This window comes from Phyllostomus hastatus, unplaced genomic scaffold (genome assembly GCF_019186645.2).
Source record: "Phyllostomus hastatus isolate PE091 unplaced genomic scaffold, TTU_PhHast_1.1 phas_contig_58, whole genome shotgun sequence".
Lineage (NCBI taxonomy): Eukaryota > Metazoa > Chordata > Mammalia > Chiroptera > Phyllostomidae > Phyllostomus > Phyllostomus hastatus.
In genome coordinates this window covers 21088976-21108467 of record NW_025333916.1, presented here as the reverse complement: position 1 = coordinate 21108467, position 19492 = coordinate 21088976, and the positions used below count along the sequence as shown (strand labels likewise).

At 37.4% G+C, this 19492-nt stretch overlaps 1 protein-coding gene across 1 annotated transcript in view; it reads right to left on the bottom strand.

Annotated features, from left to right (window-relative positions):
- Window positions 1-2572: 2572 nt before the first annotated feature.
- Window positions 2573-19492, bottom strand: part of ANKRD31 (ankyrin repeat domain 31) — a 119241-nt gene continuing 102321 nt past the window's right edge. Inside the window, exons 24-25 of the mRNA XM_045848253.1 lie at window positions 13245-13347; window positions 2573-2718 (exon numbers count right to left, since the gene is read on the bottom strand). Of these exons, the coding sequence (XP_045704209.1) occupies window positions 2573-2718; window positions 13245-13347 (249 nt within the window). The remainder of the gene's footprint in view (window positions 2719-13244; window positions 13348-19492) is intronic.

The following is a 19492-nucleotide window of genomic DNA, read 5'->3' as shown; positions in this document are numbered from 1 at the left end:
CATGCACTCAATCCACTGAGCTACGACAGCCAGGGCTTAGAATGTGTGACTTTCATAAATTATAATCACTAAATAAAATACATGCTTTAAAATTTTTTTCTTTTGTAAATTATATTTTCTTGATTATGCTACTACAGTTGTCCCAATTTTTCTCCCTTTGTCCCCCCAGACTCCCCATTACTCAGGCAAGCCCCATACCATTGTCCATGTCCATGGGTCATGCATACATGTTCTTGGGCTGGGGAGGGCTGGGACCCTTCACTCCCAAGATATCCCTCCCAATTTTTATACACTACACATGGGTGTGGGACCAGGCTGTTCCATGCCTCCTCCCCTTCTATCAGTCTCAATGCAGCTGTTTCTTTAATTCTGTAATTGTAGGACTTCCATTTAGCTCTATTTCTGATGGTTCTATAGTTTAGTTGCAATTTTAATGTGGTTGTGTGAGGAGGCAAGCCGTGTTTACCTATGCCATCATCTTGACTAGAAGTCCTATTTTTAAACATTTTTTAAAATTACAAATGTGCTTTTTTAAAGTTTAAAGTAAATTGCAAAAGTATACTTCCACCAGTGATTATGAAGCATAAATTGGCAGTTATATCAAGAGGATACAAAGTACAGCACAGGGTATGTAGCCAATAATATTGTAACATCTATGTATGTTGCCAGGTGGGTACCAGACTTATCAGGGTGATCGCTTCATAAGTTATATAAATGTCTAATCACTATGTTGTACTCCTGAAATGAATATAATATTGAATGCCAACTCTAATTGAAAAATAAAATTTAAAAATATCTTTAGAGACCATCAGTGCAGCTTTATTTGCAGCCTTCCAGGCCTTTTGCTCAACATGGCCCACTCCCGACAGACACTTATACAAATACGCATTCAGAGCTTATAAAATACATATAGTGTATGTAATACATGTATATTTATATGGCTATATATTATACATGCACTCACAGGCATATCATTGTTGTTTATTTAAAACAACCAGTATTTGTACTAAACATTTTCTAACAATTTGCCTTTTTTTTCACTTATATGTATAATTTTCATGTTAGTACATATAGTCCTTAAGGGCCCATGTTTTAAACATCTCCTTAAATAATAAAAGCTTAATACAACACCTCAGGTAGACTATCCAAGAAATTTTTTTTAAGTAAGATTAAGAAAATTATGATGGAATAATAAATTTTTTTCAGTTCTCAAACATTATAACCTGAAGGGTCATCATATCCTGAACATTTTCAAGGGACTCTCAAAGGAAGAAAAATAAAATGATTTAATATAATAATGTCTTTATACTTTTATTAATAGGCAAATCTTTCCAGGTGCTTCTTTCTTTTCAGATACAATTTTTCATCTGAATAGAAAACACACATACATAGTACCAGTTTCAAAATTTGCCAAAGGGTACATGTAGTTAAAAGTCTTCCTTTCCCCTTAGTTCCTCAGTTCCATCAATTTTCTCCTTACAGGCCACTTTTAATGATAAAGACATTTAAAATTTTATACATTTAAAATAATATCAAACAAAAGCAACACTGTATCTCCTCTTCCCCTCTCCTCAAAATTTTAGTACTTGCTACAGTGATTTTAATTGCAATTTTTAAAAAGATTTTATTTATTTTTTAGAGAGGGAAGGGAGGGAGAAAGAGAGAGAGAAACATCAATGTGCGGTTGGTGGGGACCATGGCCTGCAACCCAGGCATGTGCCCTGACTAGGAATTGAACCTACGATGCTTTGGTTCACAGCCCGCGCTCAATCCACTGAGCTACGCCAGCCAGGGCTTAATTGCAATTTTGACTTCCTTACCCAAATGAGAGAGAAGGGACAGAATTAGTCCAGAGAGGCTAGAAGCTTATTTGGGAGTCTGGGGTGATGATTAATAAGTGAAGAATAATACAGCTATCAAAGGATTAAGACAGGCACTTGGGAAAACATATAATGCTCTTGAATATACCTCTTTAAAAAATCTTCATGAAAATGTAGCGAAAGTCAAAGATGAAGCAATTCTATTTAGAATAATTGGCCCCCAAGTCAACACTGAATTCATTTTTTTTCTAAGACTCAGCACAGTTACAATTCTATCTATGCATATGTTATTAAACCTAAAATGAACCTGTAACAATTTTACATTTTTATTTCAAGGTAAATTTCAGAGTCAATGGGGAAAGTTATTGGGACTTTAAGTTCTTGTCTGAAGTAGATTCACTTTACCCAGGCCTTTTTCAGACCAATCATCACTCTTGTTTGTATCCTTACTTTCCTTAAGGAATAACTGTTATTTATGCTAAAGAAGAGGTGTTGATTGAAAGAATTGGTTTTAAATTTGTTAGTAAAAAGAAAGCCAAAGAGTCAAAATGGTTTGCTTCAAAATTGCCTTTATTTGAATGGCAAAAAAAGTATTCATCTTATGTCAGTAGTTGAAAACTTATGTTTTTTCTTACAATAGTAAACACACATCTTAAGTGTGTGTTAAAATAGGCCCACGAGATTGCAAAGATCAGATATGAACATTAGTTAATAATATGAACTGATACCTAATACATTATTAAGAAAAGGCTTTAGAATGTTAGCTCTTCACATTCCACACAGAACTTCCAATGTTGATCCATTATATGGCATGGGAGAAATTCTTGATCGCTGATTAATAGTATCTCATTTATTTGTAGATAATGTGGAATGCTTTGCACTGACTCTCCAGAAGTTCCTGTTTAAATAAATGTCAAAAAATTAAAAGCTGCCTTTTAAAAATAAGACTTAAATTTACTTATTGCAAATCCTAGACCCTAGTCAAGTCTATGAGCACATGTAGTAGGCTTTCTGACCAGGTCATTCTTCACTCACTCCATTTTCTGTCTGAGATAAGCTGTACATCATCAGCATCGGCTGATCTTGGTGGAAAGAAGCCTGTTTGCAGTCTAAGGCTCAATGATCCTGAAACTGGTTTCTTCAACCTCCCTGACAATCACAGAGATTCCTTTCTCAGAGGGCTGTATGAGGTCCACAACACATCGTTCAGCGCATTGAATCTCACTCCACATGTAGTACCAATATGGGCATAAGCTTTGCCAAACAGTTTCGGTTAGACATACCACATAGTCCTTTGTTCACAATTCTAAGCAATCAAATGTTGGCATAATCACACATCTGTGTGGGCATCTGGTGCTTTTGATGCCCAGTAGCCCTTAATCCTTCTCATGCCGACTCCTCTATTTTGCCTCTGGAGAACCATCCTTTTCCCCACACTTGGCCCATATGCTTCCAGTGGAATTTATTTAGATCTAAGCCAATCAGTGAATAGACATTGACTCAGGGATGAAAATATGACCCATTCAGAGTGAAGCGAGATGCAAGAAATCTTTGTTGAGTCTTCTGGGAAAGAATTCCATATTCTTCCCCTCTGAACTTGAACCTGAAAGCATGTAGCTCTGGGATAGAGGAGAGGCTGTTAAGGTGGAGCTGAGAAACAGAAAGCAAGAAAACTGAGTACCAGCCACGCTGTTTGAAACCTGGCTTAAGCCTGAAGACCTCCTCCTGGTTTTTCATATACAAGTCAACAACATTCCTTTTCGTGGGGGAGGAGGGTTGAGCCGGTCTGATTTGGGTCTTAAACTGTCACAACATGAAGAATTTTAACTTTTTTACACATGGTCCATATCTAAACATAATAATTCCCTTACAGTGCCCCCTCTTTTTTGGTAGACTTTCTACAACAAGGTATCCCACAAAAGTTGGTAAGGAGCATTCTTCTTTCAGAAAAAAACCCAAAGAAATAGGCTTTAAATATTACTTCACATTAATTTCATTAACGTTAGCTTAGCTTCATCGGAGCAAGGATAGGCCTTATGCACAAAAACCTAATGTCTCTTTCCAAGGAGTGGGCCTTCCCACAAAAGTCAGAGACCCATATAAAGGCACTAGTGAGAGAGGGCCAGCAGCGCTTGATGAGCTTCACCTCATTTGCAACGAGAAATCAGCACCATGGTATTCACATAAGATCACCAACAAAACTACATAATGGTAGGCAGCAGCTTCAGGGGAAGCAACCTGCCCATCTTCCCAATTGATATGCCGGATATAGAGTGCTCCAGACTTGGGATGCTTGAAATACTATAACAAAATTGTTTGGAAAACAGCACTTTCAGATGGATATTTGTTAACCTAGTAATTCCTAGAAGTAACATTTTCAATAAAGCAATGCTAATGTTAACTATATTTTCCTTTTGCCTTCCCATTCCCATCATTCATCTTTGTTGAATGAAAAAAAATACCATATATATGAAATCTTTCTGTAAAATTGTGAGGTGTTACTTTGCACTCTGTGTTTGCTCAGAGATGAACCTGGGCTCTCTTTCCCTTTAAGATTGTAATGAATTAAGAGAAGGGGACCATTTTAGGCCTACCTCCCCTTTTTTAGCAGGGCTATTTTATTACTAAAGTTAGTAGTGTGTGATGGTTTTGATTTACTCTGCGTTTCTCAACAGGTTAGCCATGATACATCCACAAGACTTCATTGGTTGACATTCTAGCTAGTAGCCTGGCTTCTCTTTCAAAGGGACAGAGGGCATGGCAGCTAAACCCCCAACTCCATCTCCACTCAAGTTTACTGTCAGCATGATACATTGCTCAATTTTGTACAGCCACGGGACTGTGGGAAAACTTCAAGTGACTCCTCAGTAGCCATTTCCTGGGGAAATCCATGGAAATGGTCTGGGAATATGCAAATCACATCACAAAACATAGTATTAAGACCATTTTCTGTTCATTAGAGAATGGCTTCCCTTCAATAATGATCAGACCGAAAGGGGAAAAAAGAAGACCATTCCTTACAATACACCTGTTCTCATCACCTTTACCCCTCACCTTCCGCTGCCTCTCTTTTCTCCTCTACCAGCTTCACCGCACTGGGTATCTCTGGACTCTGTCCGCCAGGGCACTGCTGCCCATTTCATTCTAGCCGGTGTTGAGCTACACTATCTACTTTACCAGGATCCTGCAGTTTGTTTTATTACATAATAGTACAAGCTCCAAAATTATTTGAATCATTCCAGGCAAATAACATTAAGCAAAGTTAGAGCCAAAAAACCTCACTAACTTTTCTTCTTTTTCTGAAGTTCAGCATTTGGAGATTATTTATGTGTGTGTGTGTGTGTGTGTGTGTGTGTCCACCTGAAAGCATGAATACTGGTATGTAATGTTTTAAAAATTATTTGCCTTTTCTTTACTTAAACATGAAACATATTCAGTGTAGTATACCTACTTTAAATAAGTGAAAATATATTGTGTGTTCTATACTGGTTTTCTGAGAAATAAATAAGCTGTGATTACTGTAGCTAAGGGTACAATTCTAGAATCAAGATTCTTTTCTGCAGACCCTAGTCTGGGCTCACTCTATAGCATATTCTGGGGTATCTCCTCTGGCTTCAAGGCTTATACAGCTGAGCTTTTAATGTTTTACCTGTGTAAATTCTGAAAGTTGCCTGTAGGAATGGTCTTTACCCCACCTTCCCCTCCTGCCCAGGTAACCAACAATAACAACCAACGTATACCATGTCCTTCTGTAAGTTCTTTCAGTGCTCTGATAATAATATCATACAGCCACCCAGTACTGTACAATATTTTAATCCTTGCACAACCATGAGAGATAAGAAAGGGAAAGAATTCAATTAGTTAGAAAACAAAGATTTAGATTTTATTTTCTTTATTTAATAATTAATTTATAGTGTTCAATATACTCACTGTTACTTAATAGGTCACACAAAATAGAGACACTTACTTAAATATAAAGGAAAAGTAAACAAAAGTTTCCCCACCAATCCAGCCTACACTCTTACTTCAACCCTATTACTCCCACCAGGCTTTGGGCCAGTCAGGAGAGACGGGAACAGGTGAAAGGCCCATGAGAAGGGCACACTGGGAAGATTTGCCTCCAGACTGAAACTCCCGAACACTGAAGTTTTGCTTCCCTTCTAGCCCTGACAGTCATGTTAGGCGCAGGGAGCTGAGAGGGAATAAAGCAGCAAGATTCACACATCACTTATAGAATGTAGTTTTAATAGACAATTTTACTTGGGATCCATAAATAATTGTCATTGTTCCATGGAAAGATCTTAGAAAAACTAGGTTGTTGGGAGTGGCATGAATAGGAACTGACAGGTAAGACACTGTGACACCAGAAACATATACACACATATAGACGTAAGCGGCCTGGCCATACTGACTATTTCTTCCAGTCCTCACTGTGGGAGGATTAAGTGGAATAGCACTTGAACATCTAGTTCTGCTTAAGGGGTCAGACATCTCCTGGCTCTTGAGCCTGAAAGAAACAAGGAGGACTAAGAAGATTAAAAAAGAAGCTCTATCACTGAAAGAATTTTTATATATGAGAAATTAGAACCCTGGAAGTAATTTAATCCCTTCACTGGTCAAGTAATGATCATCTTCTCTGCAATGATACCACGGACATCTACTTGGAGCTTTGTGACAAAGAATTTTTCCATCAGGAACTGTGAAGACAAGCAATCTACTCTACTGAGGGATAGAGACCTTCTCCCTTTAATTTTCACTTTAAAAAGTTTTCTTTTTTAATTTATTGATTTTTAGAGAGACAAAGGAATAGGGGAAAGAAAGAGAAACACTGATTTGTTATTCTACGTACTTATGCATTCATTGGTTGCTTCTGGTACATGCCCTGACAGGGGATTGAACTCGCATCCTAGTGTGTTGGGATGATGCTCTAACCAACTTAGCTGCCTGGCCAGGGCCTAATGTTCACTTTCACTTGAGGTAGATTTCCCTAAGCAAAATACCTCTAAGATCTGTAAACAAAATTTCTAAACAGAAGCATATTTAGTAGCCTAGTACAACTAAGAAAAGAGCCATTTATGTGGATGTTTGGCTCTTCTTGTTGTCCCTCATCTTCAACAAGAAGTGCACGCTAAGAAACCATTCTGCATATGCACAAGCTAGAGAGAAATAAATCTTCCACAATTAGTATCACCAAATATTCGATATGCTGCACAAGTATACTTAAACTGAATTGCTAGATTCATTACCAGGCAAAAGAATGAGCTCATACAACCATTCATGTTACCTAGTTGTCCAAATTAGCACTTCAAAATGACACGTTATTTAAATTAAAATAATTTTAATTTTTATCCTCTAATTTTTTTAAAAAATTTCTCTTAATAGGTCAAAAGGAAAAGTAATCAGATTTGTTATTTTATTTGATGGTTTACTTCTGAAACACCACTAAATGTGAACTCTTCATATAACCCATTTTACCTCTTTGGCACTGTTTTGTCTCAGTAAAACAGGCTCAAGATGAGTTGATAAAACAGGCTCACTTCTAACTTGAAAATTACTGAACTCAGACTTCCATAATTTATTCATATGAACTAAGCATTCCACATTTCATCAGAAGTATGGGATGAAACTTTGCTTCCTCTAGTTATAAATGGAAATGAACATACTTATATATACATTCTCATTCTGAATTAGAAAGAGAATTACAACCAAAGGTAAAATTATTAAGAATTATTTTGATAGATTATAAAAATACATCTGCTCTAGTTGTGCTGAGGAAAAAATTCTATTATGGCTACTTAAATAAAAGCTCAGTGTCTTTGAAAAATAAAAGAATCCTAAAGGATAAATATGGTGGTGGATTACTATATGATTTGATATTTAAAACTAAATTAATAATTTAATATAGATTCACATTAATAAGATGAAAAGTTATCTGTGAAACTGTACTGGAATCAAAAAATAAAGTTGAATATTATATTTTGAAGTTTAAAACGATGTCAGCCTTTATTCTTTGGGGAAAACTGAAATTCATTAGATGGTTCCTTAAGCTGAATTGGATTTGAGATACTTGATGTTACATGTAAGACTGCAGGGTTTCTGTGTCTTTGTTGTACAGTCATGAACCCTGGAGTGCTACTGAAGACGGAGGTTCTGAATGGCCTAGTGTGTGTAAAATTATCTGGGAGAGGGCCTGGCACAGGGCAGACACTCAACAGAGAGCTACTTTTCTTCTCTTTCCTCTAACCTTGTAAGTTAGGTCAAAAGAGGATTAATCATGATACTAGTATGAAAAACATGGTTATGAAAATAATGAAAAAGAATCATGAGCTGTAAATAGGAGCGGAAATAAACCCTCTGCTCTGTTATCACACCCCATCTTCCTTGCGTTTTCAAGGTTTAAGAAATTCTTAACCACATAAAACAGAAGCACCTGTGAATGTTTGTGCTCTATTACATATACTTTTACAGAGAAATGAAGCACAATAATAGCACCGAAATGATGAAAACTCTTTAAAGTCACTTATTTACAACAGATTATCAGTAAGTTAAGGACCATTTTTATTAAAAACAAGAGAGTCTCTTTTTTCTGAAAAAGAATGTTCTATTTTCAAATGAACAAATGATGTTAGGTCCCCATGAAAGAAAATTCTGTAATTAGTGTACACTAAATGACGACTTGGGAAGAGAAGCATTTCAGGAAGATGTTTCTCTCTCTCTCTCTCTCTCTTTCTCTCCCCCCACCCGCCCCCTTAGAGGAATATGTTTAGTTTAATGTGCTTTAAGTGTCTTGGTACTATAATGACAGGGGACATAAGTATAGACAATTGGTTTTCCAGGTAAATATTAAAATGTGATCTAGCTTAACAATGTTTTTTTAAAGAATTGTGTGAAAAACATGTCAATGTGCCCTGGTTGGTGTGTCTCAGTGGATTGAGTGCCGGCCTGTGAATCAAAGGGTCGCTGGTTTGATTCCCAGTCAGGACACATGCCTGGGTTTCGGGCCAGGTCCCTGTTGGGGGGCATGTGAGAGGCAACCACACATTGATGTTGCTCTCCCTCTCTTTCTCCATCCCCTCCTCCTCTAAAATAAACAAATAAAATCTTTAAAAAAAGAAAAAAAGTCAATGTGTTTATACATGGTGATCACAGGTTGTACAGACACTTGGGAATGTTTATCTTCCACATTGTACTGAAATATCAGTGAAGATTCCCTCAATAACACAGAATAGGAGCTACCACCAACTAAGCAGAGATGAGAGAGGCTTGGGATGAAGTTGTAAAATTTCAAAGAAAAATACACCACAGACTCATTCCATTTTAAAGCTTAAAAGGGCTTTAGAAATAGATACTTCAGGGATTTTATCAACAAAATTTAATTTTTAAAGTCTGGTGTTTGTTTAAAATTGTTAGTTGGAAACAACATGTACCCTCAAATTTGTTAATATACCACATTTTAACACGTGAATCCATCAATACACTAACTTGAGTTACTGATTTAACTAGTTTTTCTTTTTTTGGTGGAACTCAGAATAAAACTCTTCCAGCATTTCTGATTAAAAGAAGAAAATCTTTAAATGGCAAGATTAAAAACTTTTATCACTTATCTTCATGACTCAGGACTTTCTTGATACGATGGATCCAAAGGTAGATATTGAGGTTGCTGCTATTTGTCCCACAAAATGTTAATATATATTATCTGATTAAAGTTTAGGAAATGTTGGTTAACAAAGCTAAAGTGATTCCTTTATAATTTCTCATAAAAAAGGGGAGGAGAAGTGGGAGGGAGAGAGAGTTTTCTTGAATTTCTGGTTCAGAAAATATGAGGGTCCATCACTCTTGTATCTCATAATTAGAGGCAGAAAATTCTGATAAAGGAGACAATATTAACTAATCTAAATCCCATTTACCATTTGTTGATTTCTTTACCAGAAATTCCACTACAGCCTGCTGAGATCTAGTCATGTCCACTTATTAAGACAGTCAAATATGGTGATGGAGGGAAACTTGACTTCGGGTGGTGAACACACAATACAATATACCAATGATGTGTTACAGAGTTGTATACATGGAACCTATATACTTTTGTTAACCGATGTCATCCCAATAAATTCAATAAAAAAGTAAAAAAAACATAGTCACTCACAAGTAAATCCAGTCTTAAAGTAGCAGTGCTTTGAATCATATTCATGCATGCACTCATTCGTTCAGTGAACACTGCTCAGTGAACATTCACCCAGATGCTACTGTGTGCCAGGCATTGGGGAATATAATAGGAAGCAAGGGCACACAGAAGTTTCTCTAAACTCAAAGATCTTCTCAGTCTATCAGGGGATTGTAATTAGGTAACCAGCAATCATTTATAATGTAGAGTATTTATAATGATATTATAAGATTTGAACATCTCTTTGCACAAGTGTTAGAATCTATACACTTCTTATAAAATTAAATTTAAAAGTTCCCCTCATTTTTAAAAACACCTTACCCAAATTTTCCTTTTCCAACACCTATTTTTTATTCCAACACCCAGTCCCTCTACTGGGTCATCTAAACAAGGCACGTCTGAAAGTGAAAGGGTATGCCACTAATAATTTTGCTGGATTAAGGACTGCCTAGGTCAAACCGGGATGCATTGTCCCTTAGCCCCGAAAAACTATTCTGAACTGTGTGATCATCAGAAAGTGTAAGAGACCAGCTTTTGTTCATGATCTGAAGTAGGCTGATGCAATCCACACTGCCGCATCTTCCCTTCCATGAGCACATGCTGATATGCAGAAAAGAGACAAAGCTTCTCTCCCAAATGTTTTACTTAGAATAAGAGAGTTTACAATTTTCTAACTTGCCATGTCTTTGGATTTCTGTAAGGTACCACAAACCAGGTACAGAAGAGCCCTAAATCAAGAAGGTCCAAACAAAACTCCAACAGCAGCCTGCAGAATGCCAGCAGAGACCTGCCTGTAGATTTCTAGTCCTAGATCAAGGTGGCAAGAAATGGGTTGGCATACTGACACCTCCACAGTTCTCAAATTAGCATTAATATTTTTGAAATATCTAAAGGAAAGATAATTCAAGATTTAATAACAAGAAACTTTATAGTGTTGATGACAGAAACAGCAGTTGAGAAGACATTTTTTTGTTTCATGCTCACATAGCAGGGAACTATGGTCCCTGTGAGGAAGGAGATGCATGGCTGGGGATGGACATTCATGCCTAGCACTAGAACATCTGAGCAGAGAACCTTTGTGATATAAGGAAGAACGTATATTTCTGCTTTGAGATTAGAATCTAAGAGGAGAAAGAGTTTGCTTGGCTTTCCTTTGTGTGTGTGTGTGTGTGAGAGAGAGAGAGAGAGAGAGGGAGAGAGAGATACTGACAGATCCTGTGGGCACTAGAGCAGGTGTGCTTTTGGAAATCAAAATGAAGGGCTGAATGTACCAAGTTTTCAAATTATTATCTGCATAAGAATAACATTCTACTAGTCATTCAGAGTAATAGGTTTAGAGTAACAGGTCAGACTGACTGCATAAGAATCACTTTTAAAAATTCAAGTACCTAGTGTTGGCCTGGTCTCATATATCAAAAGGTTACAGGTTTGATCCCTGGTTGGGGTGTGTACAAAGGCAACCTATTAATGTTTCTCTCTCACATCAATGTTTCTCTCTCCCCTTTCCTCTCTCTCTAAAATCAATAAACATATCCTCTGGTAAAGATTAATAAAAAATTCAGGTTCCTGGACTCTACTCCAAGATTTGATTAGATAGATCTGCAGTCAGGGTTAGGAACAAAGACCATAAATTATTAAAAAAACTACTTTTATTTTCTTAAGCCCTTTAACTTCACCACAATTGTTGATTTACCAGATCTGTTTCCCCCGCAAACGATAAAAAGCACTTTTCAGGCTGTCTTCAGAAAGCTGAGAAAAATGTATTTTATTCTTAAGCCAGTGTTAGAGACAAAGGGGGTCCTAAGAGCCTAAGAGGTTACGGCGGATTAGGTATCAAAGTACTTCGAATTATTGGGGTTTGTTGTAAGGAAGGGAAAAGTCCTGGAGCATCTTGATTAGGGGCTTGATGGTAGTAATCCATTTGGTTCATGACTCTGGTTATCACAGTATTATTTCCTATTTTGTACCTCCTCTCTGCCTACATTGTTCCCAACTAGTGTGAGACAGGGAAACTGAGGGGGAAAGAGGGGCTGCTACAGCAGAGAAGGGTAAACTTAACATTAGTTATCTCTGTTTTCCAAAAATGTGTGCTGCCCCTTTAAGATCATTTCAAAATCTGCTCCTAACTAGTGAAGACTACATTCTTTTCAGTTTTTTCAGGCTAAGATCGAATCAGATAAATCATAACTATTGGCTACAGAAAAGAAAAATACTTTTTCCCTTTTATAGGACACTTTAAAAAATCTACCCAAAGCAAGTACAGCATATATTCAAAGAAAGAAATTATGAGGGGAAGGTATCATTTCTTAAATTCTCCTAGAATCAACTGTAGTTAAAAATGGAGTACTGTAAACAAACAGATAATAACAAGTATTGGTGAGGACATGGAGAAATTGGAAGATTTATACATTGCTGGTGGGAATGTAAAAATGGTTCAGTTGTAGGGCAGTTTGGCTGTTCCACAAAAAGCAATATATATAATTACTATATGATACAATAATTCTACTGCTGGGTATATACCCCAAATAATTGAAAACATATACTCAAACAAATACCTATATACATGTGATCATAGCAATAGCCAGAAAGTAGAATGACCCAAATGTCCATCAAAGGATGAATGAATTAACAAATTGTGGTATATATGGGATACACTGGGATATTATTCAACCATAAAAAGGAATGAAATACTGATAGATGTTACAATGTGGATGATCCTTGAAAGCATTATGCTAAGAGAAAGATGCCAGAAAGATACACAAAAGGTTATATAGGGTGGGGCAAAAGTAGGTTTACCGTTCATATGGAAAATAATACAATAATTAATAAAAAAATAAAGAATAAGCTGTGTCACAAACTCACAACTGTAAATCTACTTTTGCCCCATCCTGTATACTGTATGAATACATTTTATGATACCTTTAGAACTGACAAATCCATACAGACAGAAAGCAGACTGATAGATTCCAGGGACTGGGGGAGTGGAGAATGGAGAGTAACTGCTGAATGGGTGTGAGATTTTTTTGGGGGGTGACAAAACCAGGTACAGGAGACCTGTACCTGGAACTACACAGGTATTTGGAACTACATGGAAGTGGTGGTTGTACAACATTATGAATGTACTAAATGCCACTGACTTGTTCACTTCAAAATAATGATTTGAATGTTATGTGAATTTCACCAGAAAAAAGAAGACAAAAAAAAAGAGAGTGTTTGGGTGTATTTTCCCCATAACTAAGAAATGGATGTGGGTGTGCACATACCTGGAAGACAAGGTTGATGTTGCTGGGGTACCAAGTCTGGTTCAGGAGGTATGGGTACTTCCTCAGAAACATACTTTAAAAGCTCCTTCCCCAGATATGTTACCTGCATATGATTAAGCAAAGAGTTAAAGAACCATATACATTTCATAAGGAGCAAATTGTAACTTTGGTAAAGTATTGACTATTGTATATTAAGGATTGGTAAACTTCCACCTTCTTTTGTAAATAAAGTTTTATTAGAGCACAATGATACCCATTTGTTTACATCTATGGCTGTGTTTCTGCTACAAGAGGATCAAGTAGTTGCAACACAGACTATGCCCATGAAGACTAATACATTTATTATTTTGCCCTTCACATGAAAAATCTGTTAACCCCTGTTGTATATCATTAATTCTCTCATCCATTCACTTATTCAAAAACCATTAATTTGGCACTTGATACTTTTTAACTTTAAAAAATTACATTGCATTAATAAAATTAAGCCACAAAAGTAATGGTACTTTTCAAGAAATCAGATACTTAGCTGATTAGATTAATAAACATTTTGGGTCTATACATTTAAGTTTTTTGTTATGGTTTGTTTGTGAACTTAACTATTGTCAGCCCAAAAGGTTAGAGCTTAGAAATATCTACACATGAATGGACTGGCAAATACTTAGGGCCTAAGTGTCTTTGGGTTCTCTACTCTTAGTTCTAGAGCAGTATGATATTATACTCCCAGAAGCTTAGGTTCACTGTTGCTAAACCAAGTCCCAACTTGTACACTCCTCAAAGATGCCTTCCCATAACCTTTAAGCTCAGGTAATGACCCTCATCTAGGCTCCCATAACTTCTGTGCTCATATTTCTGTCAAGGCACTTCTCCCATTTAAATGAAATGATGTGTTAATGTATCTGTTTCCATTAAACTATAAGCTCCTTGAAGACAGGGCCTATGTCATATTCATTTTATACTCTAGCATTTCACATAGTGCCTGACAATACTGGGAAAAAACCTCTTAAATCCCAGCTCTTAAGCAAGATTCTTAAATTCTCTGAATCTTAGTTTGTACATCTGTAAAACAAGTACCTCCATTAAGCTTATTAAGTTTCAAGGATTAAAAGAGATTAACACGAAAAGCATTTGGCATACTGTCTAGCACATCGTCAATAAATGCTTGTTATTGAACAGAGCAAGGAAGGCCTAAGGGATCGGGAAGGGTTAGGCACCCTTTGAGCTCAATCCCATGACCAAAGACTGGTAATGGAAATGAAACAGACCTGGCCTACCTCCTGTGCTAAACCCCTCTACTAGCCATGAAAGAAGGAGAGGTGAGGCCCTTGAATGCCATATGTCAGTTCCCCAGACAACTAACAATAAAAAACAATGGATTTTGCTCATCTTATGCCCTGACAATATCCAATACACTTTATGCACTCATCAATATGCAGTCTTGGTATGTTTTCACCTATATCTCAGATTTAAAGTACATTTTTTACCAGTTAATGCTGGGCAATATAAGGTGGTAAAATTGTATATCAGTGGCCTTAGAGATCTTAAACATACCAGTGGGGTAAATACAGACACACAAAGAACACAACTTTAAGAAAATGCACTGAGCCCTGGCTGGATGTTTCAGTCGGTTGGAATGTCGTCCCACACACCAAAAAGCTGCAGGTTCGATCCCCAGTCAGGGCACACACCTAGGTTGCAGGTTCACTCCCCAGTCAGGGTGTGTATGGGAAGCAACCTATTGATGTTTCTCTCTCATATCAATGTTTCTTTTTCTTTCTCTCTCTTCTTTCCTCTCTCTAAAACCAATTAACATAGCCTCAGGTGGGAATTTTAAAAATTAAAAAAAAAAAAAGAAAATCCACTGAGTTAAAAATCTGTTTTCCACAAGACAGAAGTGATTTATTGAACAAGGGTAGTAATAGATCTCTAAATGAATAGGCACTAGGTCACTTCTGGAAATGGTCCATCTCATAATAGCACCCGTGTTCCAGTTGGGTAAAGTATAAGGGTACCATCCCACCCCAACGTAATAATGCAACACATTGCTCATGTTTATGGTGATGCTGGTGTAAATAAACCTACTGCATTGTCAGTAGTATAAAAGTATAGCACATACAATTATGTACAGTACATAATACTTTTTAAAAAATTTTTATTTATTTATTTTTAGAGAGGGAAGGTGGGGAGAAAGAGAGAGAGAGAGAGAAACATCAATGTGCAGTTGCTGGGGGCCGTGGCCTACAACCCAGGCACGTGCCCTGACTGGGAATCGAACCTGTGATGCTTTGGTTCCCAGCCCACGCTCAATCCACTGAGCTACGCCAGCCAGGTACAGTACATAATACTTTATAATAAACTACTATATTACTGGTTTGTGTATTTGCTATTCTATAAAAAAATAATAAAGAATAAGAGCAAACAGTCCTCACATCTGCCTGTAACTCAAACTCTGATTCCTGGACTAAATCTCATTAGATGCAAATCTAGCTCACATGCCTGCTAAGACAGAGGCTAGGTTCTTAGGGTCTCAGACTAATACTCTCCAGCAGTCTCAGCAACTTCACCACCCAAAACCCATTTTGTTGAAGGGCACCTGGTAGGATGCTACCTTCCCCCAGATGAGGACAAGTAAGAGAGGCGTAGCTCAGGGTAAAGTGTATTCTGTGAAGATACCTGTAGGTGGTTGTGTTCTTCCTTTTCTGAAAGGTAAAACTAGAGGGATGCTTCACCCTGAGGCCACTGATGCTTTCCCTGAAGCTCTTAATAACAGACGATCCATAATTCCTCAGAAACCAGACTATGCTGATTCCCTAATATCATATTAGGGGAAAAAGTGGGGTATGGGGTGTGTGTATGTGTGCATATTTGGGGTAGATGGATGATTCAGTTAACCACTATTCTAGAAATGTAGTGAATGAGCTGAGTGAAATGATCACTTAATTTTATCTTGGTTAGGTCACTGGAGAAATTCAAATATAGTATTAATTGTCATTAATTGCAGTAATAAATGTTTCTCTATACCTTATGTACCAACATGCATCAAGAAAATAATGTAAAACACAATCTTCCTTTGAATATTAAAGAAGTGCTTAAGAATTTGTTTTCTTGCTGGGCCTTCATTTTATTTAAAAGTACCAGTCCATTTTTCATGTCTTTAGAAAAAAGTTATTGGTATTGACTAATGAGAATTTGTTCACAGATGATAAATGACTGTTTTAATTCCATTTCAAGTTTTAAGAAGCAAGTTAACAAATTTTCACTATTCCAAGAGCAAGAAAGAGGAAAGGATGATAGTTTTGAATCTCAGGAGAGAGTGGGCAAAGTTCATTTGTTTAAGTTCATTGCAACATAAAAACACACTGGGGGCTAAGAAAATTAAAATACTTCTTAAGGAATTCAGAAGGCAAGATAAAAAGTAGTATGAAAGTGTAATAGCTGCCTTGGAAGAGCTGATCCTAGAGAAATGATAGGTATCTTTCCACTACTCACCTCCCAACCACCATCCTAGAGCCCCCCTTTCTTTGCTTCCCCCAGGCGCCCTATGCAGTCAGAGGCAAGAGAAGGGCAGTAGTCTTCTCACATTATTTATGTCTTCAGGATTCATACTTCCTGGACATTTGTATTTCAAACGGACCCACATCTCTAATCCTCTCCTCTGAGTAGAAGCTGGGCTCACAGGAGGTTGAAGTTACAACACATTGGGAGAGTAATTAATGGACTGAATGAAGCTGTCTGTCCAGATCAAAAGTTTCCATCACTTTCTACATTCCCACTCAACTTTTCCATATCTTGATATTCCTAATCATGGTTGTGGGAGAAATTTTTTTAGAAAGTGTGTAGGGTGAGGGGGAAACCTTAGAGAAAAGGCAGTACTACATCCAAAGGAGTATAAGGGTAGAAATTCAGACCCGAAAGCACTCGAATGAGAAGTATGTTCACAAAGAGGCCTACTCTGCTCCTTGAGTCACTGCCCAAGATGGCAGTCTACTTTTTATCTGCCTGACTCTAGTTCTCAACATTCACAAAACTGAACTGTCATTCCCTTTCTTATGATTCTCTTACTGTTATTATATCACAGAAAGGCATTTTTCCTGTGGAAGTGGGCAATTTTTGCTGCACAAGAATAAGGCTTTGCAGAAAGTCATAAAAGAAGCAAAATGATTCTGAGTGTTTTGCATTTAGGGCATCCTGTGTCCAGTGAAAGGAAGTGGGCCTCCCTTGTGTGTGGTTGTTGCAAATGTAAAAAATAGTGGATAGGGAATCACTGTGAGCTCAGGTTCTAGTCCTGGTTCTGCTACTTACTGGCCTTGAGGCCAATCAGGTCACTTAACTGCCTGCAACCCTGTTTTCTCATCTGTAAATAAAGATTATGGTTGACCTTCTGAACTCATGGGGTTTTTGTGATAGAATATGCACAGAAGAATTTTATAAACCACACAGTGCTATGCAAGTCCTAGCATCTCCAATTGGAAAGGTCTTTAGAGATCATTTAGCACTACTACTTATTTTTACACATAAGAAAACAGGTTCTGAAGACTTAAAATGACTTGACTTAGATCAGTGATTCTCACTCAGGCTACACATTAGAATCCCTGGAAAGCTTTTTAAAAAATGCTACCACTTGGTTTCTAACCCAGACTATTAGATCAGAAGCTATGGAACTGGAGTCCACTAGTTTTAAAAACTGGTAGTTTTTAAAAGCTCCCTAAATGATTCTAATGTGTAGGCAGGGTTGACAACTGTTGCCCACATCATGTAACTTATCAAGGGTGCTATCAGGAACAAGCACAGTCTCCTGTCTCCCAGAGAGAGATCAGTCCGCCACATCAGGATGATGCCTAGGAGATGGTGTCAGTGACTGCAAACAGTGGGAGTAAGCATCAGGCCCAGCTGCTGGGGTGGTAAGTATGAGTCATCTCTGTGTCTAGTGGCTCTGTCGTTCTGTCTTATGCAAGACAAGACCTAATTTTTCGGCATCTCTTGCCTGACAACCAACCATTCCTGGCCTGTAGCCCCACCAGCATTCTTAAAACTAGTCAGTTGAAATGTTCACATTTAGCAATGTAACAAAAGCTCCTTTCATCAAGAAGTGACTGAATTCAGGAGTTACTCCAAGACAAGGAAAGGTACAGGCTGTTTCTGTGGTAAACTTTAAAAGAGGCTTTTAAATCTTGTAAACTCTGTATTTTAATACAGAAACTCACTGGGGTAGTGTTTTTCAGCCTGGGGTATTTACTACAAGTACATGCATGGCCTACGGAAATTTAAAAACTGTTTCTGTTTTTAGGATAATTTAAAAAATATATACTACCTCTCAGATAATCTGTATGAATATCTTATATCCAAGAATTGCCCTAATATTGGTTCCCAACCTTGCATTTGGCTTCACTATCATATAGGTGTTAAACAATACAATTGACATGGCTGGTGAGGAAAGATCAGAAGCAATGTGAAATGTAAACGAAGTACACAGTAAGGGCTAAATGATGTCACAACCAGCTATTCAAAAGCAGGAAATGCAGTAGTTCCAGTGAGAAAAAGGCGGGGGAAACTTGAGTCATCACCAGGCAAATGGTAGCAGAGGTATGACAATCTCAAAAGAACCTAAGCTATAGCAGTCAGTACCATATTCACACTGTGAGCATAAATTCAGTTTTAGCAAAATGATATAATCTATCATAAGTTTAAGAAACTCTGTAGAAAAAGGAATTCCCATGGATTAAGTATTAATTACCAATATGCAAACATGATTTATGAATCCATGGAAAGGACTGGGCAAGATAAATTGAAAGCAAGTGGTCTGCTGATGCCAAGGGTTGGAAGTTTAAAAAAAAACACACAAAACTTTAGGAGAAAAAAAAAAAAGGACAGACTATAAAGTAAGAAAATTCAAAACGTGCTGATATAAGTGAAGGAATTGAAATACAGTTCTGGAAGCACCTGCCACAAAGATGGAGGAGACCATAATGCAGAGTTTAAGGATACAGATGAAGAGCAGGGGTTAGGGGAAAAGGTGGGCAGAGCTAAATTGGGCACAAAAGGAGAGAGGAAGCTGTGCCTTCTATTAGTGCTGGACTGAGGCTTAGTATAAGAGCGAGCAGAGGCCGAAAGACATCTGCAGTGCTGTGAAACAGTCATGGTAGATGTCCAATTATTCACACTTTCCTGGGTGATTCATTGCAAGACTTCCTTTAAGTGGTGCCACAGACATCTGGAGGTGGCTGAGCACTGGACCTCAAGGGTGTCAGTCA